The 25,949-nt window shown below is 32.6% G+C and overlaps 3 protein-coding genes across 4 annotated transcripts; all 3 read right to left on the bottom strand.

Moving 5' to 3' along the window:
- Positions 1–1,361: 1,361 nt before the first annotated feature.
- LOC145317277 (xylosyltransferase Oxt-like) lies at positions 1,362–18,642 on the bottom strand. Of its 2 annotated transcripts, XR_013878960.1 has the most exons (16): positions 17,860–18,642; positions 16,928–17,126; positions 16,481–16,583; positions 15,079–15,205; positions 14,492–14,623; positions 14,031–14,152; positions 12,966–13,156; positions 12,507–12,778; positions 11,931–12,041; positions 11,535–11,592; positions 10,887–11,041; positions 9,582–9,704; positions 5,874–6,062; positions 4,598–4,672; positions 2,089–4,192; positions 1,362–1,837 (listed from the first exon to the last, which is right to left on the bottom strand). XR_013878960.1 is itself a non-coding variant. In XM_080158283.1 (15 exons), exons 2-15 carry the CDS (start codon positions 17,120–17,122, stop codon positions 3,430–3,432), a joined length of 2,616 nt encoding a protein of 871 aa, XP_080014409.1. In that variant the 5' UTR covers positions 17,123–17,126; positions 17,860–18,642; the 3' UTR covers positions 1,362–3,429. The 2 variants fall into 2 exon arrangements, 1 of the variants encoding a protein (XP_080014409.1); XM_080158283.1 differs by having other exon boundaries at positions 1,362–4,192.
- Positions 18,643–20,819: 2,177 nt separating this feature from the next.
- SdhC (Succinate dehydrogenase, subunit C) lies at positions 20,820–23,460 on the bottom strand. Its single transcript, XM_080158282.1, has 4 exons — positions 23,307–23,460; positions 22,688–22,806; positions 22,094–22,158; positions 20,820–21,366 (listed from the first exon to the last, which is right to left on the bottom strand). The coding sequence occupies exons 1-4, from the start codon at positions 23,409–23,411 to the stop codon at positions 21,137–21,139; spliced, it is 519 nt and encodes a 172-aa protein (XP_080014408.1). The 5' UTR covers positions 23,412–23,460; the 3' UTR covers positions 20,820–21,136.
- Positions 23,416–25,849, bottom strand: Ddrgk1 (DDRGK domain containing 1). Its single transcript, XM_080158281.1, has 3 exons — positions 25,274–25,849; positions 24,429–24,499; positions 23,416–24,247 (listed from the first exon to the last, which is right to left on the bottom strand). Exons 1-3 carry the CDS (start codon positions 25,342–25,344, stop codon positions 23,550–23,552), a joined length of 840 nt encoding a protein of 279 aa, XP_080014407.1. The 5' UTR covers positions 25,345–25,849; the 3' UTR covers positions 23,416–23,549.
- Positions 25,850–25,949: the final 100 nt, after the last annotated feature.

The raw sequence follows: 25,949 nt of genomic DNA, 5'->3' as shown, positions 1-25,949 counted from the left end.
ATCGGTCCTGAGTCATACTGAAAAATCGTGTATTGTAATGTATTTCAGAAAATTTTAAAAGTAAATCATAATTTTATTTCTCGTATTCATTCGAATCCGGTGGATAGGAACCGGTTCTCATCCATACGAAAAAACTATGTCTAGCATCGTATTATATCCAGTTTTCTACGAATATAGAAATGTACAATCATAAGATTAAAACCAGTTTTTTTTAGCCCGTGCCTTCGGCATCTCGGGGCTAAAAAAACTGGTTTTAATCTTATAATTGTACATTCTATATCCGCGGAAAGCCGTTTATAATACGATGCGAGAAATAACTATTCCTACTTTTTTAGCCCGGGCAACCAGCCCGTTTGGGGCCCACAAAACTGGAATTCGTTATTTTCATTGATTGTTTGCAAAAAAAAAGTCTATAATGCGCTTCGCAAAATTGACTAACCCCTTAGGGCTCTGAATCCGATTAATTCCGCTTGTTTAAAACTGGTTCTGATTTTTTTTCGGGATAAATCTATTACTCGACTAGGGCCATAAAAAATCATCCTATATTTTTCATTTTCCTTTCCGCAGATAACTGTTATAATCCGATCCTACACATGTGTATTAAAAAGTTTAAAAATTAAAGAAGTACTTTTTAAAACTTTAGATTAATTGCAAAAAAATTACTAAGAAACATTTGATACAAATTAAATTGTAGAATCTATTTGTATTGTTTAATATAATTGTAATAATTTATAATATAAAATAATTTCAATTTTGTTTTGCATAAAATTTCTTTATCATACTGTTGGTTTACTACTTTTTAGCAAAGATGACAACATCCATAAAAACGTACCACAACATATGAGATACTGTGAGGAAGTAACGTTAAAATTACTATTTTAAAAGACTGGTCAAAATTCGAAATGTTCGTATATCGTAATGTTAAATACTATTAAGATGATTACCTCTTCAGAGTTAATTGTTACGTCAAAAACACCGTGCCTATTTGTCTTAGGAATCGCCTAACCTAGTACTTAAATGGTAAAAATCTATCAAACTCAATTAATCTACTCAAATAAGTGAGAAAGGGTTTAAAAAAAAACAAAGTTACGTGAACCTTTCAAGATCAGGCAATAGGAAATCAATGGAGGTACAACCCAGTCATACTATTGGTTAGAAAGTGTATAGATTTTCGTGTGAAAGGTGTTTGTCTGCAAGAATTTCCTTTTTAAGTTTGACGAATTGTAAAGTTATATGGACCATCTAGATATATTATGTCTATTTCTCTTGAACACATGTCTGTTTGTTTTATTGAAAATACAAACACACCTTAGACAAAAAGAATTATAGAATAAATTCGCCAATAACTAAAATACAAAATGTAACATAGTAAATATATTTGAAAGAAGATGTATTATTAATAATAATAATAGTATAAATACTAGAAAGCCAAATCACATAAAGTATTGTAACTGTCACATTTGTTACACTTCAATAAAAATTCTACAAAAATGGAAAGAATTTCAAGTGTCATGTCTTTCATTCATCTTATAATTATGAGAAGAAAAAAATGTTTTTAAAGACAAAATTTCAAATGGAGAATGCGAATATATAAGAATTGTTTGATTTGATTTAAAGAAGACATGTTATATTTTCTAAGGTCTTGTAAAGATTTAAGATTAAGAGTATATTGTTTTTTTTTAAAGAGGGGATGGGTATAAGCCTAATTTTTAAACCTTGCAAAATATTAGGCACTGGTATTGTATATTACAGTTTTGAAAATATTATTTAAGAATATAAAAAATAAATTTAGGTGGAAGTTGCCTTTTAACCAGAACTATACCACTGCCCTTCTCACCTCAACAAAAGAATATTGGGGAATAGTCCCTTTCGTGGCCACGCCCCTTAAGGGGCGATTCGTTGTATTTTTAAAATGGATTTTTATAGGTTATTCTAGGTTAGGTTATATTGGGTTAGGTGATTGCCCCACAGAGTTAAGCTATTGGCCCCGCACGGATAGAGCCCCCCGCAGGGGCTAAAACTAGGAGAAAAGCTACTGTGAAAAATACGACGAATCGCCACGAAAGGGGCTATACCCCAATATTGTACCCTTTTACACAATACCAACTTATTTTTGTAATTTTAGTTAGGTGTAGCAAGTTTGCAAATTAGCTTGAAAATTCATTAAAGTAATCGTTTACAACTTTATCTTAAAGATAAATATTTAAGTGATATTTTAAAATCTCTTTACTTAATAGAAGCAATTCAATGTATAACAAAAAATGACATCAAATGCAAGTGCACAAAATTTAAATAAACAGTTGTCTCAAATCTGTCATTAAATCTTTTTTACAATATAACACACAAACAATAATAATTCATAATATTATAATAGCACCAATTAAATTTCTTAAATTAACAAGAGACTATAATTAATTCGAAAGCATTTTTAAAAAGAGTAAAAAATCTAATTTCTAAGATTCAAAATCACATATATTATTAAGATGGACATGTCTGATCGGTTTGAAACCGTTAAGTTGGAATGCCAACAAAGACAAAAGATTTTGTGCATTAGTTTGCCATTTTTAAATAATTCATATCTATAATTCTAACTAAAGTTAAAAAGATATTTTCTCTGTCTTACTGTAAAAATATCTCATTATAACATGAAGGACATAGTTTAACCATGACAAAAATAATCCCTTAGGTCCTGATAATACTGTTTGCAATGCTAGTGGGATCCCCTGCTCAGGGGGGGGGGGGCATAAAAATAAGTGGTTGGAGGGGAAAAATATAAAAATTAAGAAAACTGAAAACATTTTTTCTATTTCCCCCCCCTCCTTGGTGAAAAAAAACAAAAAAAAATGTGTGGTAGGAGGGATAAAATAAATAAAATATAGAGTTCTTTAAATATTTTTCCATTTTCCCCCCTTCTTGGTGAGAAAAAACTAGGGGGAAAAAAGATAAAAAATTTTGTAGCAGGGAAAAAAAAATAAATCTTGTGCAGAATATACACCCCTGGTCAAATAGGTGGAGGGGATTTCGACCATCCCAGAAAATTTTGTAACGTTTAAAATTGTCTAGTTGTTTACGAGATCTAAAAAAAACTATCATACAGACAGATAATCTATTAATTGTCCTTTTCAGGTAGATATACATACAAGTATTTTAAATATAATTACTATTATTTAAGTTATATTAGTGAAGAAGGTACTATTGTGAAATTTATTAATATCAGTTTTTAATTGTTAGGTTATGATTAATTTTAATTAGGTATATCAAGGAAAAGTTTTATTTAAGGGTTCTTGCTGGTTTTAGTTTTTTTTATATAAATATTTTTATTCATATTTATTGATGTAAAGATAAATTGGAAGGCTGAATTTATTTTTTAACTTTTAAATTGATATTTTTCATGAGTTTCTGTTAAAGAGAGATAAAAATGATATTATTCTAAACATAATTGAGATCATAACTCCATGTAACTTGAGAACAAGGTCTAGTCGAGAAAGAATCTATGTAACAATAATCTGAAACATTATAAAACCTCGGAACATATTTAGCAAGAAATTTTGGAATGTCTTTTGAGCCTTGAAGATTGTTGCTGTTATTTTCATCATCATTAATTTTTTCAGATTTGTATTGTTCAATATTATGATCAAGTATAATTCCATTGTCTGGATATTTAGGTAGCACCAGGAAGGCATGACTATGGATCAGACTGTCCCGGTGTGAGCAGACCAGCCGCCAAACACCGGGCATCAACGGGAATACGTTATCGCTGCCAGCTTCATAGCTGTCATCATCAGCGGCTAAATTATCAATGCCCTCCTCAATGTCAAGTTCAGCTATCACAGCGTTTGCATCAATATCAACATAATTCACAGCCACAAGCTGACCCGCAGGTGACAGCCAGCTCATCTTGTACGTTTCATTGGTCTTGCCGCCGCTAAACACCGCCCGACCGCGCAGCATGTCGGGCCGCGTTTTCGTGGTTATCAGCCGGATAAAATTTCTAAATACTTGTTCTTTAGGGTCGAAGTCTACACCGGCACTGAGATGGGTAAGACGGGCGTCTTCAATAAGAGAATCTTCAAGCGGGACTTTGATTTGAATATCTCCGTCTAAGGTTGGATTTGTACTGAATTGTATTATTATACTGTCCAAAACATCGTGTTCTTTGAATAAGGTCACCTCTTTAACATGTCCGAACCTCCTGAAAATATTATAAATATTTAAAGGTTTGACAATTGTAAATTAAAGAAAATGCGCAAACTCCTTCAATTAGATTCCCTTACTTACAATTCCAATTGAGTGTGAGAAATGAATTTAAAGTAAGGAGATAGAATCCAATCCCCTGTTGCTTAAATCTGTTTATCGCACACACCCCTTAATTTTAAAATATTTTTTTTTATCTCATCGTATTAGAAACAGCTTTCCGCGGATATAAAAATTTACAATTATGACATTAAAACCATTTTTTTTTATGATTGTACAAATTAAAATTTGTAGAAAACTAACTATAATACGATGCTATAAATAATTTTTCAGTATGGCTGAGAACCGGTTCTAATCCACCGAATATTAATCGGATTCGAAGCGATACAGGAAATGCTATTACCTCTGTTGAAGTTGACTATTGCTGGAACTCTGTAAGAAATTCTGGCAGATGAAATTAAACAGCATAAAAAATTCTAAACAATTCAAATTCTTAATCTATGATTTTGGGGATTTTTAATAGAAACAAAAAGTAAACCATAACAAACTATTTTTTCCTGATCCTTTAAAATGAAAATTTTTGTATATTTGCGGAGCAATTTAGAACATCTAAAATTGTCTTAAAAAATCAACAAAGTAATAGGTAAAAGTAAGTAAAGTTATTAAATTGTCAAACAAATTTTAGTTGTCTGTGAGTGAAATTATCCTGTTTTATACTACCAGAGACAGCTTAACACATTCATTGGTTTATGTTGAATAAGACGTACTTACATGTTATAGAGTAGCTACAATACTTTAAAAAAAAAATAATTTCAAAATCTAATTTTGCCAGACATAAATATTTCGCTGTAACTTTGACATAAAAACACAATAATATAACAAAAGCATTTTATAAAGTAAAATGTATAAAAAGGACACAATAATTTCTCTTGCAAAAATAAAGAAAAAACTGTTCTGGGCTTGCAGAAGTGTAATCTGCTTATATAACTTGCTAGGGGGTTCCGCAGCCACGCAGTTAAAAGATGTCTGACTTAGATTAACAGGGAAGTATTTCTTTTTTTTTGGTAACAGTATTACAAGGCATATTATTTTTTCGCTTAGTTATAGAAAATAAAACATTTTGAATGGAGATGCAGATGAATAATTTACATACAGCAAAAACCGCTAAAAATGACATAGTTCCAATCGTTGAAAAAGTTCTAGCGGATTTTTGTAGCTGTATGTCCCTTTTTTTCAGGTACATAAATCTTTTATGCAATGGCTTGGCCTACTTAATTGAAAAAGTTTGGAAATCTGACATCCAATTTTACCAGGTTTTTCTAACAATCACAGACCAATTTCCTCATCATTAACCATCATTAACAAAAATATTGTTTTGCTTTTTATTTTGCAAGAGTTGTAGGTAACTTGAACATTAGGTATGTTGCTAACATTTTTTTTTATTTTTCTTTGGGGGTATTTAGTGAAGCTCCTCTATAAGATTTTTTTTTCAGGATTCATAAGTTTAAACGAATTAGATAAAAAACACATGTTGCTCTGGTAGGTGCGTGACCTTATTTAAAATATAATGATGAGACTTCCCCCCCGCCCACACAAGTGTCCTTAGAGGCCTCTAAGGGCGTAGCCGATAGTAGAAATATAAAGTTTAAATGAAGCTGATTAAGAATAGAACTATTCCTTGACTTTGTTTGCCCTCATCGTACTGTCTGGTGTACACACTCTGCCAGTATTTGGTTTGGTTTGGCCAGGTGGTCAGGCCCAGCCAGTCATCAATCTTGTTTAATATTCCTGAGTGGATAATTGGTTCAAACTTTCTTGCGAAGAAAACTTGTTTTGCCCTGGTGGCCTCTATCTTGTGCCAGTCCTCTCTGAAAATATAAATAAACAAATTAACTTTTGCACAAACATCTTTTTTTAAAAATAAGTAGTTGGATGTATGTCTGCAAACATGTCCGTTTAGCTATTATAATATCCAAAACAGCTGCTCTTATTCAGAATTGTTTTGTGACAGGTTTCAAGTGGGAAGAGGGTCAAAAATCTAAGAGAAAACTGCTACTCTGCCCCTTCGAATAGTGTCCCTGGAGGCTACGAACGTAGCCGCTAGTATTAAATATGTGTGCACTTGTAATATTTAGGAATAAAGTAATTTTTTAAAAGTCAGATAACAATTTATTTTGATGTTTAATCACAAACAAAAATCGTCTTGGAAGTACTATTTCATATTAAACATAAAGTAGCTTGATGTCTGTCCGTCCGTCCGTCTGTCTGTCTGTCCGTCCGTCTGTCCGTCCGTCTGAAGCTTAAGATCTCGGTAACCACTGAACCGATTGGATTCTACTCTTCAGGGTATATACCTATCGGTCCTGTGGTGGTTTTAAGCTATTTTCTTGGGGGGTGGGACACCCCAACCCCCCAAAAAATGAAAATTTCCCCCTAAAAAAAATTTTTTCGTATTTTTTTCTAATTTTAATGTTTTTTAAGTTTTTATATAATTTTATATGTTTTAATTTTTTTTATATCTTTTCATATTTTTTTATACTTTTTTATACTTTTTTATATTTTTAATTTTTTTAATTTTTTTTCTTTTTAAATTTCTTTTCTTCTTTTAAACTTTGTTTTTTCAAATTCAAAAAGATTGTGAAACCTTCCTTCTCCTGTAGGGGCGAAGCCCCAAAAAGGCTAATGGCAAAAAAAAATTTAAAAACATGAAAAAAGAGAAAAAATTCGAAGGGTTTAGAAAATATAAATTAATATAAATAAATATAAACAGTTATAACAAGTTATAAAGAGTTATAAAATGTTATAAAGAGTTATAAAAAGTTATAAAATACAGAAAATATCTAAAAAAATGTAAAAAAAAATTTTTAATTCTCCCCTGAACCTTTAGGGAAAAAGCCCCTAGAGGCTAGGGGCGAAGCCGCTAGTTAAACATATTAAACCCAACCTAATTCCAAATGTTAAATGTATACTTTTCACAAATTTGATCGTTTCATTCGAGTATTTACTTTAACTCTTGGCATATTTATTTATTTCATGATTTCTTGTGCCTTTTTAAAATTGCAAATATTCGTACTTTTTACATATGTACTTATTCATGTTCTGGAATAGAGAATACTTTTCTTTAATTTGAATCCTGTAAAGTTTTAGAGAAAGAAAAGACAATCCGATTAAATAAAATAATAAACTTTTTAGTGTCTAGCAAAGGAACTCGCTAACCGCTGAAGCAATAGGGCCATCCTTTACAATAAAGCTTCTTATAGGGCTCGGGGAGGTTTTTTTTATAATAAAAAGATTGGATATAGTCTATGGTTTCAGGCCATTTTTTGCCCTTCCATATTACTTCGAATATAGAGCCCCTAGTTGCTAGGGCGCAGCCGCTAGTCAGACAAGAGACTTTAATTATGTACCTCCCAAATGAATATAAACAAAATTGCCTCTTCTAAAGATTACAATTTTTGTTGCATCCAACCAATTAAAGGGGACTATCCACGAACGAGAACAAGTGATTCTAGGCACCTTCCAGCATTGATCCATAGTATTTTTTTAGTGAATATACTAGGTTTATGTTTAATATTTGGTTTATCAACTAAAAAGTTAGGTTTCACCATGGTTTTATATGAAAAAAAAACTTTGAAATGTAAAGCATTATTTGGTGCAATGTCCCTTTCAATAAAAGTACTTAAAGTTCAATGTCCAAAATTAGTGCGGTCTGCAGCTGGAAGAAAAAAAATGCGGCAATAGTTAACTCACAAATATTAAATTGTTTGAAAAATCCAAATCATTGTCTAAATTCGTAATTGAATTTTTGCATTTATTTCTACAAATAAAATGATTTAAATGCTCAATCAAGCTTCTTTACAACTTTTAATATTCATAGTTGCGGATTTTTAATACGCAAAGCATACTTCTGAATTATTCCAAGTGTGTTCTATAAAGTTTTGCTTCCCTATTCTGTAACTATGTTTGTATATCAGAGGGGGGTGGGGGGGAGATTTGGCTGTAAATAGGTCTTATCAAGCACTTTTATTAAATCTTTATTAAATATACAAAATGGCAGTGTCCAAACTTTCCTCCATTAATTTTAATCTACAGAATGAGTATTTTTTATCAAACATTAATATCGTCCTTTGTCCCTCAAATTTGCTGGCATTTATGTATGTAGTCTTTAATTGTACTTCCTATCTCTTGATTCTTAGTTCCCTCCTTTTTTCTGAGATGAACTCAATATTAAATACCCAAAACTAATACTTTGATACTGTTAAGTGTTTTGGAAAGTAAGGACTTTAAGACAAAGGGCGTGCAATAATGCTATATTATAGTATTGATTTAATAAAAATTAAAGTTCTAGAAAGGCAGCAATATTAATATATCTTAATACTAATATTATTGTTCTTGCTTTATTACAACGCTACAAAGAGGCATTCAACATGTAAATAAACAAACAAACTATAAATGACCGTGTTACTAAAAATCAAACATTTTCAAACAAATATTATTAACTTTAACTATGTAGAAGTTTAAATTAATTATTTTTTACACATTTAAAACTTTAGGTAGTCTTGAAAACATTTATAAGAGAAAGAAACTCTCTCGTAAGATAATGCATGGTTAGGCAGGGAGGGAGGGTACATTGGGCTGTTTATTACATTAGTTCCCAACGTTTTATTATCACGTTTTCTTATTCGTTGGCTCAATAACTACGGGGACTTTATTTTTTTTTTTGATTGTTTGGTTCATTTAATTGAGTGCTCAACTGTTTTATCAATAATTTAACTGTTTAATCAAATTTCGTCGCCCGTACTACCTGGTATATAACAAAATGTAAACAATAGATTCTGTCTGCAAAAATTCCCTTTTTAATTTTGACTAAAAATGGGGTCAGTTGGACTAACAAGATATACTATATCTATTTATATAAGTAAAAGTTACATACATATATCTAGTTCTGATAAAGTATGAACTTCAAATAGCTTTGTTCAAGTAGGGCGTCTCGATGTGTAAAATTATGTAGTTTTTTGTTCGTATCAATTCCTTGGCAAAGTAAAAAAGAGCAATAACTTAATATCATAAACGCCTTAAAAAGTAAAAGTTAAAAGATATGTAATTTGAAAAGATTGAAAACATTTTATTGTAGCTTCTTTCTCACATGCAATAAAAACTTACATCCAAAAAATATATATCAACATGAATAAAATGGACATACAGACTTACTGAGAATAATTATAGAGTTGCTACGCTTCTTTAATTGTTCCTACATATTAGCGGAGTAACAATGCCAAGTTTGAAATGAATAAGGCGGTTCTTAATTGCCTTGTTTAATGATTCTAGCAATCGATTACAAACATACGGATCTTGAATATAAAAACTTCAATTTACAAAATGCTTACTTTAGAAAATCATTTGGGCTGCAGCCACACCAGTCCACCACATTCTTGTACTGACATTTACATCCTTGTTTTCTGTTCCAGTTAGTCAGGTGAAGGTTGTTGTTGATGTAACTTTCACAAAATCTGTAAAAATAATAATCTTTCCAGTATAGCTTCGAAACCGATCAATATCCGGTGGATTAGAACCGGATCCCAGTCCTACTGAAATATTATGTATAGCATCGTATTATATCCCTGTTTTCTACGAATACAGTCATAGGCTAATCAAAACAACGAATTTTTTTATTAATTGCCTCCTAAAAGTCGGAGGGCAATTAAATAAATCAACTACCATGCAAAAACGTAGTACTGTAATCTTTTTTGGCTTTATGAAAAGTTTTAAAAAGTGGCCCTCTCGCTCTCCTATTTTTCAGTTTTAATGCAATCCGATTATTTTTAGACTGATTTAACATAACTATGTATAAATAAAAATGAGTAAGCCACAAAAATATTTGTACATATGTGTAATTGTTTACTTCATTTATTACCTAATATTTGTATGTAACGGATTTTAAATACATACATAGTAAAAATATTCCTTTAAATAAAATAAAAATAAAGATATTAATTAAAGCTGTGAAATGAATTTTCTTAAAGTTGGATCAATATTTATCCCTTAATATGTTTTAGTTTTCTGAAAGTTATCAATCAATTTGCCTAAAAAGTGATTTGTTTAATTTTGGCAGAGAAGACTGTTTGTCGGCCTCAATCCAACGTCATCATTGTATAAATAATATTTGATATTAATAACCGTGATGCAAACTTTCTAGATTTTTCAAATTTGATAAACAAAATAGAGTAGGTACACTTAATTTATTCATGCCTTTTAAATCATTAATAAAAAGTAACAGGATCTCTCTCTGTCTGTCTGTACCGAATGAATTCGCTAGTCGCTGAACCGATAGGAATCTCCTTTACAGTGTAGCTTTTCATGGGTTATAGCTATTTTGAGGAGGGCTACCACCACCCACCATCTCATGTGCCTATTAAAGGCCTCTTGGGTGCGTAATCGATAGATGTTTATTGTTTAATAAAGCAATGCTACTTTATAACTAGTGTATACAAAACTGTCCGAATATCCGTATACAAAGGCATTCATAAATATCTGCTTTTATAACAACGCAAGTTGCTTCGCTCTTTTAAGAAACAGCTTTTGGTAAAATAATCAGTGTCCTCAATTTTGAATCTACACTAGGAGTACTGTTTTTTTTAGTTTAAGTGTGTTTTAATTGTCTTATCCTTTAAGATCCCTAAAAGTAAAATTACCTGGAATTTCTGAGGGCGACATGAAAGAAAGATTCAGCTGGCAACAAAGTTAAATTAAAGAATGCCTTGAGATCTGTGATAAGACTGTCCTCAGAGTTCACAACATACGAGGAAAATTGTCTGTTCAAACAGATCCAATCAGATCCTCCATCCCACTAAAAATAATACCAATGAGGATCCAGTAGGTATATGATTTAATTAGTAATTTTTTTTCTATGGGCGATTTCTCTTGGGAAAGGTGTAGTATCCTTCCCCAAACAGTTATTAAGTTTTCCAGAACCTGTGAGAAGCTATGAAAAGGAGAACCATATCGGTTTAGAAGGTAACGAGATCCTTCAGTACAAACAGACAGACAGACATCCATGGACTTTATGTTACTTTTATATAAGGATAGATTATACAACCGGTGAATAGACACTGAATATAGAATGCAATTAAAAACCTCAAACATGTTTCTTAGTCACAAATGAAATAGGTACATTAATGAAAAATCAAATAAGTCATCCATTCCAAACATGCTCTTTAGCTTTCATGAACTTGGGGGGGGGGGGGGCCGGGGGGGGGTCAATTTGTAAGCTTTTTGGGATTTTCACATTAGTAGCATAGTTCGTGCATAGTCCCTTTTTTCAAGAAAATTTCAATCTTAACCTGTATTCCTTCTGGCATAGTTCTTGTCCCAAGTCTCCACATTCGGTCCTCACACTGACAATTTTAAAATGAAAATTTAAATAGATAAAATATAAGTTATGATATCAACTTGCCCCCTGCGAATATATTTCTATGAGGATAAGGGATAAGACAATAGACTATAACTTGATATTCATTCCAAACATAAGTTCCTACATAGTTTACTCCAACCAATCAAGATTTAATATAATTACCTTAAGTTTTTAAACATATGAAAAGAATTTTTTAATGTTTATAAAGCTTCGGGTACCAGAATATTTAACATTCCCCTCACTTCCTGGTCTCACTGACTCTGTTTTGTTTCAAGGCAAGTGTGTACAAATTTAAATAATAATATCATTAACATTTTTTCCCTGATAGAAAGTTCTGTCCAGCCCTTGTTTTCTGATGAAAGTAGCTAGCTGTCTTCCATGGGATTTTACAAAATTGTTTCCCCTGTTGGCGGACAGAAATTCAAACAAACTTTTCCTGAAATATTATATTTGTTACAAGGTGACAGTTTTTTTACTGTTAGGTAACAAGCAAAACAAAACTTAGGGTTATTTGATGTATTTCCTCAAAATGCCTTTTAAAAAAGGAGGAGAGGGTAGCTTCTTTCGTTATCATTTTAGGTCAGGTCAGCTTAGGTTATGCTGGTTACAAGGGTACACAAGCAATGTAAAGCCCCCCCCCCCTTCCCAAAGGGTGCAACAAAGGGGAGGGTTAGATTGCTCAAGTGTTTGACATGCACTTTGTGGGAAAGCACGAACTAGTTATTTTTTTACAAAGCAAAAGAAGCAAAACAATGAATAATAAAACAATCTGCCGAATCAAGATATTTATAGAAATATCATCCAAAGCACAAATTTTGAAATCGTAAAATCATATTTATTGTTACGCAATGAGAAAAAACAAACCTATAGATATTTGATATTTAGTAGGTAACATATTTACCTTGTCTTTACAGGATAATCTGACTCGGACAAATTGAGAACAAAATCCCACTTCCACTCCTTGATGAGTAGAAGCTGACTTATGCATGTGAGAAGCATACTCAGGAGTGAGGACCCACCCCAGATAGTTGTGAACCTAGTCTCCACCATCCTCACATTCTCCTTGTCCCTGGTGATCTCTGTCAGCCTGTCGTACAGGTAGTTCTGTCTGGCGTCCACGTGGATGTAGAAATAGCTGCCGGGGCCGTCTAGCCGTTCCATTAATCTAAGCACCTAAAACATAATGATATGCAAAAGGTTCGAGTAAATAGGCAGTTATTTTGAGTAAAATATATTGATTGTAAAATATAATCTACATTAGACATCTTGTACATTTTTAGATATCTTGAATACTAAGGGTCCCAATAAGCTTAAAAAAAAACGTGGGACACTCTGTAAAACAACTAGTAAAAAGTTTTACCTGTTGCAAGGCGCGTCCATTCAAAGTTAGAATAAAAACCACGCCAAGGCGATCCACTTTCTCCTGGAGGCCATGGCTGTTGGCGGCACTGTCGTCATGTTCAGCCGCCAGTTTGGGTGGAATCAAAGGTTTGTGTCCAGTCAGGTAGAGATCCATGGCAAGATATCCACCGCATGTTAACTTCTTGTCACCTACCATAATAATTTGACATGGAGATTAATCATGGACATATAATGCAATACAAAAGTTCTATCTGTAATTAATGATTTCATTCTAAAGGGGTAGTTGCACGAATTGCATTTGAACTTAATTTAGTGAACCGCATTTTTTTTCCTGGTTAATGGGTTCAACTACATTTATATGGCAGACATTTGAAAGAATTTCAATTTTCTACCACGTAGTTTTTAAAATATCAAGACTTGAAAAAAATCGTCTTCTTAAATTGCATTACATCACAAAAAGATGATTTTCAAGTCTTGGTATTTTAAAAACTACGTGGTAAAAAATTTAAATTCTTTCAAATATATGCCATATAAATGTAGTTTAATTTAACCCATTAACTAGGAAAAAATATGCGGTTCACTAAATCAAGTTCAAATGCATTTCGTGCAACTACCCCTGTAAAATTGTTTAAGGTAGACTTAACCATGTGGTGCATGTAATAGAATTGATCAATCAAAATTATTTTTGGCAATTTATTTTTAAATGCTGGGGGCGATTTTCATAAACTAATCACAAAACCTTGTTTACCTCGACAAAATTGAAATTGCAGCTCCTAAAAGAAAGTCTTCCCCCTTTCAGAGATCTTATGCATCAAATCCTCACTAATTTGTATTATATTACGTGGTTAAAAAACTTTGAAACTAATGTAATTTAAAGTCCAATGTCCCCTATTAGGCGAAAAGTTTGTCATTATTTTGAACTTATTTAGAACCAACCAATCACAATTAAATAAAAGTGCCCAAAGATTTTTAAACAACGAATTGGAAAGCGTGGTTAAAAACTTAGTTACAAATGAATTTACAGTCAAAAGTCACTTCCCGTGAATAGACTTCTAATACCAACCTGGACAGGGCTTGTTACAACTTGAATCAGAGATCTGTTTATTTTCAGTCAGCTTGTTGCCACAGAAACATTCCACAGCATACTGCACACCAGCAAACTCAAATCCATTATTGCTGCAATACCTGCAATATTCATTTGATTGATAGGAATCTTAGGGTTCTAATACGTCACGTGATTACTGATTAATTTAGACACATGCATAGAAAACTGATCGCAGAGAAATAAGATCTTTCAAGAGCAACATTTTGGAATGCATAGGAAATACAGAAAGATGGACGGATTATTGTTTTTTATTTAAACATCTTGGGTAATAAATTAAAATGTTCCATTAAATTCATAGGAAGATTATACTATAGGACACCTGTCATATTGTGGCCAGGTAAAAAAAAGATATTGACATTTCCTATTCATGAGTATGACTCTTTCATATTTAAAATTTTAAAAGGTTAGCAATTTTTTACCGTATGCATTTATTTGGAGTATTATCTCTGAACTTTTCCATGGCTTCTGTCAAAATTCTGGTGGCAGTGGAATCCTGGAAACATCCCAGCCTCCTGCCCACCAGGCTACTGTCAAATCTGCGCGGGCATAACCTGAAAAAGAACCTTGTTTATTTTCAAATTGTGTATTTTCAATTAAGAACATTTATGAGTTTAGCGTACCTATTAGTGATACTTTAGGAACATAAACAGATCTTAAGGAGTAGATAAAAAAAGAAAACAATAGAAATAAAACTTTATTTTGAAAGAAAAATGTATTAGTAAAATTGATGTTTGAATTAAAAATAGTTTAAAGACTAGGTAGGTAAATAAAATGATATATACGCCTAAGAGTTTGTAAATATTTAATTTCGTCATTCTAGTAAAGAAACTACTATAAGGTCAAGTAATATTATATAATGGGTATCCCCGCAGAGGATAGGCCTAAGAAACCCCCCCCCCCCTTGTTTTAGTTTTTTTTCCAAAATAAAAGGGGGGATTTCAATGCTCGAAAAGCACTTTGAGGGCAAGCCCCAAAACAAATCAAAGTGTTGCTACTCTACACTTACCCCTGAATACTATGTGGATAAACCTTGCCGGCATAGATGCCGCAAGCAAGGTCTTTAATCTCTCTCTTGCATTGGTCTGTTCTAGCTCGGGATATTGCAATCACAGTTTCGTTTGGCAACACACAACCTAAGCAAAATCAAGATTATTAACTTGTCTGCGTTCCAAGCCACTAATAATGTCTCTTCATATAAATAAAATGTAGTGTACTACACACATTCAATTTAACCATCAACTCACACACACAAACTCACGAACACACACTCACACATAAAACCCTGACCATGACACCGAAAGCTTACCTAAAATGTAGAACTCAATTGGTATAATGGAACGGACAGACAAAAACCGTAGGTAATTGCTTTATTTAGAGGAAATTGAGATAAAAATTATAATAAAAAAATCATGAAATGGTTTAAAAAGTAATCTGAAATCGGAACGAAATCTCCCACTACCAAGAATAATCTTAAAAACTAGGCAAAAATATTACAAAGCCCAATTGACATGAAATAAGCTAACTACAGGGTGTTTTTTTTTTAATGAGTTAAAAGTATTGCTTAATTTAACCCACTTGCCATTGACAGAAATTAATAGGTAATCTATATCTTAATTTCTTCATTGATGTGGGACATTTTGTATGAGAAAAAAATATTTAGCGATTTTCAACAAATTCTGCCTTAAAAACCGGTTTTTCTAAAGTATCTATATTTGGAAGATTTTTGGATCATGACAAATTTTAAGAGTATGCAAAAATGCGTACTTTTTTAAAAATCAAATTGCGCGGCTTGTGTTAATAGTAGAAAAATGTTACGCATATCGTTAGAATTGTCATAAACTCTAGTTTTTGGAAATATATGTAACACATACATGCTATTTGTAGTATAGAAGCTACATTGGAAAATGTGAGAAATGTTGAAAATTTTAAGTAAGTTGGAACATTTTACCACGTAGCTCCTAAACTATACGTAGCACAGGAATAGTTCTTAAACACCTAAAAACTAGAGTTTATGACGATTCTAACGATATGCATAACATTTTTCTACTATTAACACAAGCCGCGCAATTTGATTTTTAAAAATGTACGCATTTTTGCATACTCTTAAAATTTGTCATGATCCAAAAATCTTCCAAATATAGGTACTTTAGAAAAACCGGTTTTTCAGGCAGAATTTGTTGAAAATCACTAAATATTTTTTTCTCATACAAAATGTCCCACATCAATGAAGAAATTAAGATATAGATTATTAATTTCTGTCAATGGCAAGTGGGTTAAATTAAGCAATACTTTTAACTCATTAAAAAAAAACACCCTGTATAACTAACTAAATTCAATTGCTTTCTTTGATGTTTGGAATACGAGAAATCTACATTAATATTCCCCTCCACCTTTACATATTCATTTACCTTTCTCATGGGCATAATGTGGTGTTGGATGGAGATTTTGATTTAATACTGTTGGCAGATTTTCTGTGGTCAAAAGGCCAGGCACGTTTAAGGCCAAGTATATCTAAATAGAAATTTTTTCTCCTTTAATTTTTTTTTTGTACATTACATTCTATGCTAGTGTAAACCCTATTGATAATTTCTTATCATCAGGGATCGAAAGGGATTAGGTAAAAGACACAAAATTGATGCATAATAAAAACAATAACAAAAATACCACTTTTATAAATTAAAACTATACCTAATTAGAAAAGTTTGGACACTATTATTTAAACCTACCAATCAAAATTTAATAAAAGTGAAAGTTTTTTTAATAAAATTTTGAGTACCACTAAAATTTTTAGGCCAATGCCCCCTCCCTAATTTTTTTTTGTAAAAAATGTATCCTAGCCACAAAATAATATTAACCTGGACGGAAAGAATGAGACCAATGACCAGGACCAAGATCTTGAGGCTGAGGTGCAGCCTCCTCATGGGAACCAAAATTTTCTTCGCGACAAATCCAATATTATTGTTTGTTCTATTGTTTGTATGAGGGGAGGTGGGGGCCCCGGGGGCGTTCCATACCCTCCCTCTCTCATTACTTGATAGTCGGCGCTTCATCCTTCTAGAATAATAAAGATTATTATTAGGGATGGCAATCCGTCAAATTTTTAGAACAGATTCGGATTCTTACAACAAGAATTCGTCCAAAAAATGGCGGATTCTTTTCGGATTCCGGATTCTTATTTTTGGCAGATTCTGGATTCGGATTACAGATTTTAACACTATTTTAAAGGGCTCTTTTTAAAAATTTAAGTGCTACATAGGTCCTAAATATTAATGTTCTTGGTGTTCTCTATAATTCACTTCCGAGAATCGAACCAGATTTTAAAAGGTAGTATGTATAATGATGATAATCTTTTCCTTCAAAAAGGGAAATTGAAAGAAAAAACTCAAGACGCTAATTTTAGCCTACCAATTAAGAATCCGAATCCGCTATTAAAAGACGGATTCCGGCTAAAAATTAAGCGGATTCCTGATTCCTGATTCTGGATTCGGATTGCCAACCCTAATTATTATAGTACCAGACCTTTATATTAGGACCCAAGGAACTAACATCCAACTGTTGCAGACAACAAACGCTTCGACTGAAAGTCCTAATTATGCAAGGCAATGAGTTGCACCTGTTTTGGGCCAAGACATAATGTCGCGCAACTGATATAGCAACAGTGTAAATGAAACTTTAAACTTTTTAGTTATTACGCGGTTTAGACCGAAATTAGAACCCCTTAACTCCTAAATGACGTAACATTTTAGGCAAAAATCGTTGGTTTTTATAAATTTAAATTTTCACTTACCTACCAAAACGTCTACAACTACATGCGTGTAAATATTCGCGTATTAAAGTCCGGCATGAACCAACACCACTTGCTGCTGCGTCCGTATCAACCCAAACATTTTTTTATTCTATAATCACCTGAAATAGTATTGTAGTTTAAATAATTGTATTTAACGTTAAAACTTGTAGGGTGTCGAAAATATTGCCAAAAAAAATTTAAATCTACATGTTTTAAATGGACGTATGGACTTTCTAGAGATGATCATAGGATTCCTACGATTTTAAAACCGTTCCTATTATATTTAAACAATGCAATACAAATTTTAACTTGCCTAAATTAGTTATAAGAGATATACGTTACAGACGGACAAACCGACTCTAATTATAGAAAAAGCTTCGCTTCTAAAAACACATTTAAATTGTAAATGTCACTTCCCATGACTAAAATGTAGTGTACTAGACAGATTTAATTTACCCATCTACTCACACATACACACACACACAATTTACAGTTCATATTTAAATTGATATTTATCTCTGCACGCAAGGGCGTTCATAGGAATTTATACAGAGGTGCATGAATCAAATTAAATGAGGGTAATGTGAGGTGGGACATTGCATAAAAGATGTATAAAATATTTTTAAAAAAAATAAATATGTAATTGAGTCTAGGTATCTTTTCATAACATTTTTTTATTGTCTTGCATGCAGACAAAAAAATGTACACCCAGTTTTTCCAATAATTTCAGAATAGACAACACAATCATATCAGGAAAGCGGGATAAGGGAATATTAAAAGGGAAAAAAGTAGTTACGTATAAAAAAAGGAAGGGGGAAGACAGGGACGTCCTAGCTTTTTATTTTAAGAGGGGTAAAATAACGGATATCAAATGTTTGAGGGGGGTAAATGAGGGGTTTCTTATTTTTGATGGGGGTAAATGAGGGGAAACACCCCTATACCCCCACCCTTGGACGTATATGGGGAAAGAAATAAAAAGATAATATAAGATTTGCGAAAGAAATCGATTAATCATAATTTGTAAAGAATCTACGATCCTTAATGTAAATGCTTAATACTTTTCAAAATTATCTTTATTAGGTATGTAATTGAAATGTGTATTAATTAGGGTTGGGCCGGATATCCGGCCATTTTCAATATCCGGCCGGATACCGGATATTGAAACTATCCGGCCGGATATCCGGCGATATAATCTTTTTTATATTTTACAAAAAAATATCTGTTTTTTTAAATCTTAAATGGCTGTAATTTTCTTATTATTAAAGCTAGAAGAACAATTTTTTCTGAATATGTTTATCTTTATGTAAATTTTATATTAGAAATTTCAAAACATAAATTTTAGCGGTGGCTCAGTTATAGCCCTTTACCTTTTATACACAGAAAATGGGATAGAAAAAAACAGAGAGGGGGGGCTCTAACCTTGCGGGGCCAATTGCCTAACCCTGCGGGGCAATCACCTAACCAAATATAACCTAACCTAACCTAAAATAACCTATTAAAAGCAATTTTAAAAAATACGACGAATCGCCCCTTAAGGTGCGTTGCCACGAAAGGGACTATATCCTTTTTGATACTTTAATATGCAGTAATTTTGCCGGTTATCCGGTAATTTTGCCGGATATTTGCCGGATATCCGGCGTTGGCCGGATATCCGCACGGATACCGAATATCCGGCATTTGAAATCAGCCGGATACCGGATATCCGGCATTTGAAATCAGCCGGATATCCGGTATCCGGCCAAAAAAATATCCGGCCCAACCCTAGAATTAATAATCTTATGTACTTAGAAAACATATGCTGATATATTTAAAGTTTTAGAATATTACATAAAATATCAAGTACTTTCTGGATTAATAAAACTGAAATAAGAGATTATATTTCTCATACAAAAACCGAGGACAGGCAAAAACAGTCAATTTCATGGTTTTATCTCGAGGTTTACAATGAAATGTTTTTTACTATAATGTACAAAACTTAGATTCAAAAATAAATAGGTATTGTTTTAACTTTTAGAAACAGTATTTTATTCGATACCTCAACTTTATACATTTTTAACTTGCGTACATTCTCGGACTTATGAGTTTTTGAAACAAAAAAAATCATATGGACTTTGTCCTGAGCTGGATCTTTAAATAGTTTAGTGTAGCCGTCGCCACTGCCAGATGTACAGCCGCTCACCTAATAGCGATCTTTAAATCAAAATGGCTACGAGTAGCCATGTACCGTAGCTGGCCACGCTAAAAGTGGCTACAGTCATTTAACGTTGCCACGTAGCCACAAAGACAGCCAATTTTTAATGTTTTATTTAAAAACTAGCGTAAAACCATTGAAATTGAGGTTTTTATAAATGATTAAGTAAATTATATAAAAAATGTATAAAATGTCGAGCCATAAAAGATTTTAAAGATCCATATTGCACTGTCGAAAATTCTTTTATATTGGCCGCTCTGGCAGCTACGGCAGCAGCTGTGGCTGCAAAAAATAATTTAAAGATCCAACTCTGATGTAAATTAAACACTCATCGAGAGAGAAAAAAGTGCGGGGGCATAGTTGTATGTACAAAAGTCACTTAGTTCCCAAACCTGATGAAACTAATTTAACGAATTTTTACTTCATGTTCAATCTCAAAAATTAACCAACTTTCTTTCCCGAGAGTGATCATCTTCCTTGAGTAACATTTTTACATATTTCTATAATTAATCTGAAAGAAACCATATTTATCATGTCTTCATTTTGTAACGTAACCATTGAATAAATTAAAATCAAATAAAAGAAAATTAAATCAGTAGATATAATTTCTCTCAAGTGAAGCAATATCAACTAAAAAAAACTAATAGCTTCTCAACTTTGACTTTATATGGTTGGATAGTTGCAGTGACTTGTCAAAATCTTTAATTAAAAATTTCTCCTTAGAAAACTAAAGCAAAACAAACAAATAACAATAAAAAAAGAAACAAAATAATAAAAAAAGGTTTATTAATACTAACATATTTGATAATAATTTGGTTTCATCCAGTACAGTAGGTTAAAATGTATGTATTTGGTTTAAACGTGGAAATTATTAGGATTATTTACAGACTGTAAAGTTATTATCAACCCAAAGTCTCTAAATAAAGCTAAAGATACAACATGAAAAAAATCGCCTTGATATTCATAATACATAATATAAATAGATATTAAAATAGCATGTTAACAATATCTTTTAACGTAAAAATATTGTTTAACTTTCTATTAGTTATAATATAAAACTAGAACTATGTTTTACTTCCACCAGAATTAAAGCAAAGCCAGAGCAATGGCAGCAATGACCGCCAAACCGACCACAGTGTAACCACTCTTGTACAGATCAGCAATCTTGAATCCCATGCCCATATCCCAGGCAAGATGTCTGAGACCGTTGAAAAGATGGAAGGTGACAGGGAGGGCCAGCCCAAACTTGGCCAGAGTGATTAATGGCATGCCGAACTGCATGTCTTGTACAAATTGCATCCACATGGGAAAAGTTCCTATACAAAAAAAGGTTTAAATACATGAGCTTCTTATTCAAAAGCTTTACAATGTAAAGGGATAAGAAATTTTCCTTTAAATTGATGTACATTGTACATCCCCCTTTGATGATAAACAAAATTACATCTTCTGTAGTTTACAATTAGTGGTTGAAACGTTTGGAATCAAAATTCAATAAAGGTCCCAAAAGTTGTTAATCCAACGAATAAAAAACCAGGGGTGTATATTCTGCACAAGATTTATTTTTTTTCCCCGGCGACAATTTTTTTTATTCCCCCCCCCCTAGTTTTTTCACCAAGTAGGGGGGAAAATGGAAAAATATTTAAAGAACTCTATATTTTATTTATTTTTTCCCTCCTACCACACATTTTTTTAGTTTTTTTTACCAAGGAGGGGGGGAAATGAAAAAAATGTTTTCAGTTTTCTTAATTTTTACATTATTTTCCCCTCCAACCACTTATTTTTTATCCCCCCCCCCCTGAGCCGGGGATCCCATGTAGAATATACACCCCTGTAAAAAACGTTATTATAAAACTTTGGGGAGAGCCCGATGTCCCCTCAACTGTCAAAATGTACTTGGATATCCTGATTTATCAACTAAACATTAAAGTATTAATAAATTTTTGATTGAATGTAAAAAAATGTTTGTTTCATTTGATCGCATACGTAATTTTGCCTAAAATGGCATAAAATCTCCAAAAACCTAATTTTCTATTTCTATCGTACCTGGAAGAGTCATGGCGGCCACTGCGAAAGCAGACAGGTAGGCTGATTGCAAAAGACCAGTGCCTCTGAAATTTTATGATAATTTGTAAATAATACTCGATTAAAGACAAGCATTATTAAAGTTTCATTGTAATAAAAACTAACAAAGAAAGAGATTTGCTAGTAAGCTATACATTAAGAATTTACATACATAAAGGTAAAACGCCTTAAAGTTTAAAAGGGGTTAGTATTATTTTGTTAGTTGCAAAATCAAGTACTTAGTTTTTATTTATTCTTTTTTTTTGTTGTTTAGTATTTTACAGGATATGAAATTCGTCTACAATCTACTTTTAGTTTGATGATAACAATCTCTTCATACATCTCTATTTTGGATACCTGTGAGTAATTGAGAGCATGCTGGTCAGCTAGAATTTATAAATATTTTGGATACCTGTGAGTAATTGAGATATGCTGGTCAGCTGGAATTTATAAATATTTTGGATACCTGTGAGTAATTGAGAGCATGCTGGTCAGCTGGAATTTATAAATATTATGGATACCTGTGAGTAATTGAGAGCATGCTGGTCAGCTGGAATTTGTAAATATTATGGATACCTGTGAGTAATTGAGAGCATGCTGGTCAGCTGGAATTTGTAAATGGTTAAATGAGGTGACAGGGGACGGTTCAGTGCCTTGTTCTTGTCCCAAAAGTTAGTTCTGGAAATTTTGTGCTCCTGAAAAAGAGAAATATGTTATCCTTATTTTTTTATTATCATCAACACCTAGTTTAAACCTTTCGTAGGTAAAAATAAAGGATTGTTTGAAAGTTATTTTCTAATAATTAAGAAAAGAAATTATTTTAAATAATCAAATATAGATAACTAAAACACATATTCATTTTAATTCTTCTTAAAAGATTAGAAGAGCTGAAAAAAAAAGAGGTTTACAGTGAGTTAAGGTAAAAACTTCTATTAAAGCACATTTTTGCAAAATATAAAAAGATATATGTAGGATCGATGATAATCGACAAAAGAATAACAATGTTGTCACTGATTTACTGGCCATTGAAAGTGAAACTTATTGGAAAAAATAAGTATATTTTCTTTTGCTGGTCAATCTTTAAAAAAAGTAATTGTCGAGTTGCTTTTAAAAGATGGAGAAACTTTTATAATTAAATGTCGGAAAAGTTAACAGTAAAATAACGTGTTAAGACTCATTCTAAGGGAAATCCTACCTCTGGACTCATTGGCTTCATGACGGCCATGCTTCTGAGAGCAGTATTTGCCTGCTGGGAAGGAACCAACAGGCTTCTGCAAGAGGCACGCAATAACAAACTCATCTTCTCTGTAAATATATTATTTTACATCACAGCAATTTTTACATAAATAATATTACCTTTTAAGAATTCATATAAATATAAAATGTCAACAAATAAATATAACAAATGCAATGATACAGTAATTCATAATGTAGAACTTTATGATGATAATGTAATGAGCTTGTTGGAATTTGCTGCAAGATCTGTGATGGAAACCCGGCCTTGCTGGCGAATAAACTTGGCAACATTCTCCAGTTCTTCTTGAGAAATGTAAATAAACTTGCCACGATCATCAATAACGCCAGTGAGATCTCCTGATTCTTGGAGACTGTTAATACGATCAATAACATCTTGAGTTTTGATCTGAAATTGAGCAGCTAAATCTTCCAGCATAACAATCTTCTTTTCCTTTATATAACTGATAAACAATACAAGTTTATTTTGTTCAGAATCTTCTATTTCATCACAACCTTCCTCGTCCACAGTAAATGCTTCTTTGAGCTTCAAATATTCTTCATATTCTTGTCTTTCCTTTTCCTCTGCTAATCTTTTCTCCTCCTCGGCTAATCTTTTTTCTTCTTCAATTTCTTCCTGTCTTGCCTTTTCTGCCTCTTCATCCTCTTGCTCCCGTTTCTTTTTCGCCTCCTCCCTTTCTCTGAGCTCAGCTTCGCGTTGAAGCTTTTTGTCCGCCTTTGCCTGCAGCTTCTCTAACTTTTTCTTTCCGATTTTACCGTCGGGTATTTTGATGCCAGCTTCCTCCAACTCTTCTAGCTCTTCGTTTCTGTCGGCGTCTGGGTCAGCTTCGTCGTCACTGTCGTCTCGCACAGGGCGTCTCAAGCGTGGACCACGCCTTCCACCTGAAAACAATAATGATAAATTGTTGTAATACAAAAATAGATGTACGAAACCTTTGAATGTAATAGGTAATCTTCTTGTATTTGAAATATTAGGGATAACAAGGTTTTTAGACCCAGTAAGCATTAGAAATATTTTGGTGTTTGTTTATCATAAGTTAGAAAGAATGCCGAAATCTTATACCTGGCCCCCTATTAGCTTCTACACCTCGTTGCTGTTGACCTCCAGATGAATCATCACTAGATCTGGTATATCTAGAAGAAAAAAAATATTAGGCGCTATGGTATTTTGGCAATTTTTCAATGCTATATTTAGAACTAAAAGATGTGCCCCTGGCGTTTAATAATCCACAGTAGGATGTAAATGTAATTGGGGAAATTACAGTGAAAGGGGGGGGGGGGGGCGCGAAAGTGACACTTTCTGAAACCGAAACTGAAAGTCAAAGGAACTCAACTAAAAAAAGAGTTACAGGTCTGACATTTTGCATGGCAGTTGCTTTATAGGGGTACAATATGGAACTGTGAAGAAACGGCGGTGCAACCGCCGAAAACCGCCGAGAAAAGGCAAAAAAAAATTCGGCGGGAAACGGCGGTTTTCGGCGGTTGCGCCGCCGTTTCTTCACAGTTCCATATTGTACCCCTATAAAGCAACTGCCATGCAAAATCTCAGACCTGTAACTCTTTTTTTAGTTGAGTTCCTTTGTTGACTAATAGTTTTGGTTTTAAAAAGTGTCACTTTCGCCCCCCCCCCCCCTTTTAACATTCTTTAGAAAAACTACAGTGCGATGCACTGCAGCTTTGTCGCCAATGTTCATGTTCATGCACTTTCCGTACTTTTTCGTTGACTTACACTTGACCAATTTTAATTTTTTATTTGTTCCTGAAGAATTTTACTATCTAGAAATCTTTGAATTCTATTTGCTTTCCAAGTTTATAATTTTCAGGGATATCTTATTCCTGCAGAGATCCTCGATCCTACACACATTGTAGGTATTATACATAACAAAACTGCAGTGGATGTGATCGTACCTGAGGAAAGTTGGGATGGCAAGGAGAAGACAGAGAAAGGTAGCTACAGCCACTAACAAGAAAACATCCATTGTTAGTCTGAAAACAGCTTATTATGATATATATTTCATAAATAAAATACAATTTAAAACCTAGTAAAGCTAAGCATAGATGATAACATCGAAGAAATCGAAGTTTAGCAAATTAGACGGTCAAAAAAACGAACAAACTTTAATTAACAATTAAATAAAGCTTGATTACAAAACAATAAATAATTTTGAACATTGCTTAATCTGAATAAAATTCCGTATAAATCTAAATAACTAAATGCTCAATAACATGATGCCTATACTTAATTTTACACTTGTACCTAACAGTTACAGGAATCATAATTTCAAGTTTGGAATCGATATGACAACTCTTAACACTTGCTAAAAATTAACCAAATCATTTATCTATTATTTACGGACCGTAAATGTATAAAAAACTTCACTTTTAAAAATAGTAACATTAGATTTCATTCTACAAATATGCACATTCTGAGTCTGACATTAATAAAACTGAAATAAAATGTATAATTTATAAAAGTAAAAGTGTGTCTGTCTGTTGGAGTCGTGTTGTGTCTAAATCAGCTGTTCGAGCTTAAAAGGACAGTACACACAAAAATTTTACTTTCCAATAGTTTTTACTATAAAAG

The sequence above is a fragment of the Acartia tonsa genome, chromosome 4 (assembly GCF_053477335.1).
Source record: "Acartia tonsa isolate MP-2025a chromosome 4, ASM5347733v1, whole genome shotgun sequence".
NCBI lineage: Eukaryota > Metazoa > Arthropoda > Copepoda > Calanoida > Acartiidae > Acartia > Acartia tonsa.
Note: the sequence above shows the minus strand (reverse complement) of the source record. Positions and strands in the feature narration are given on the sequence as shown.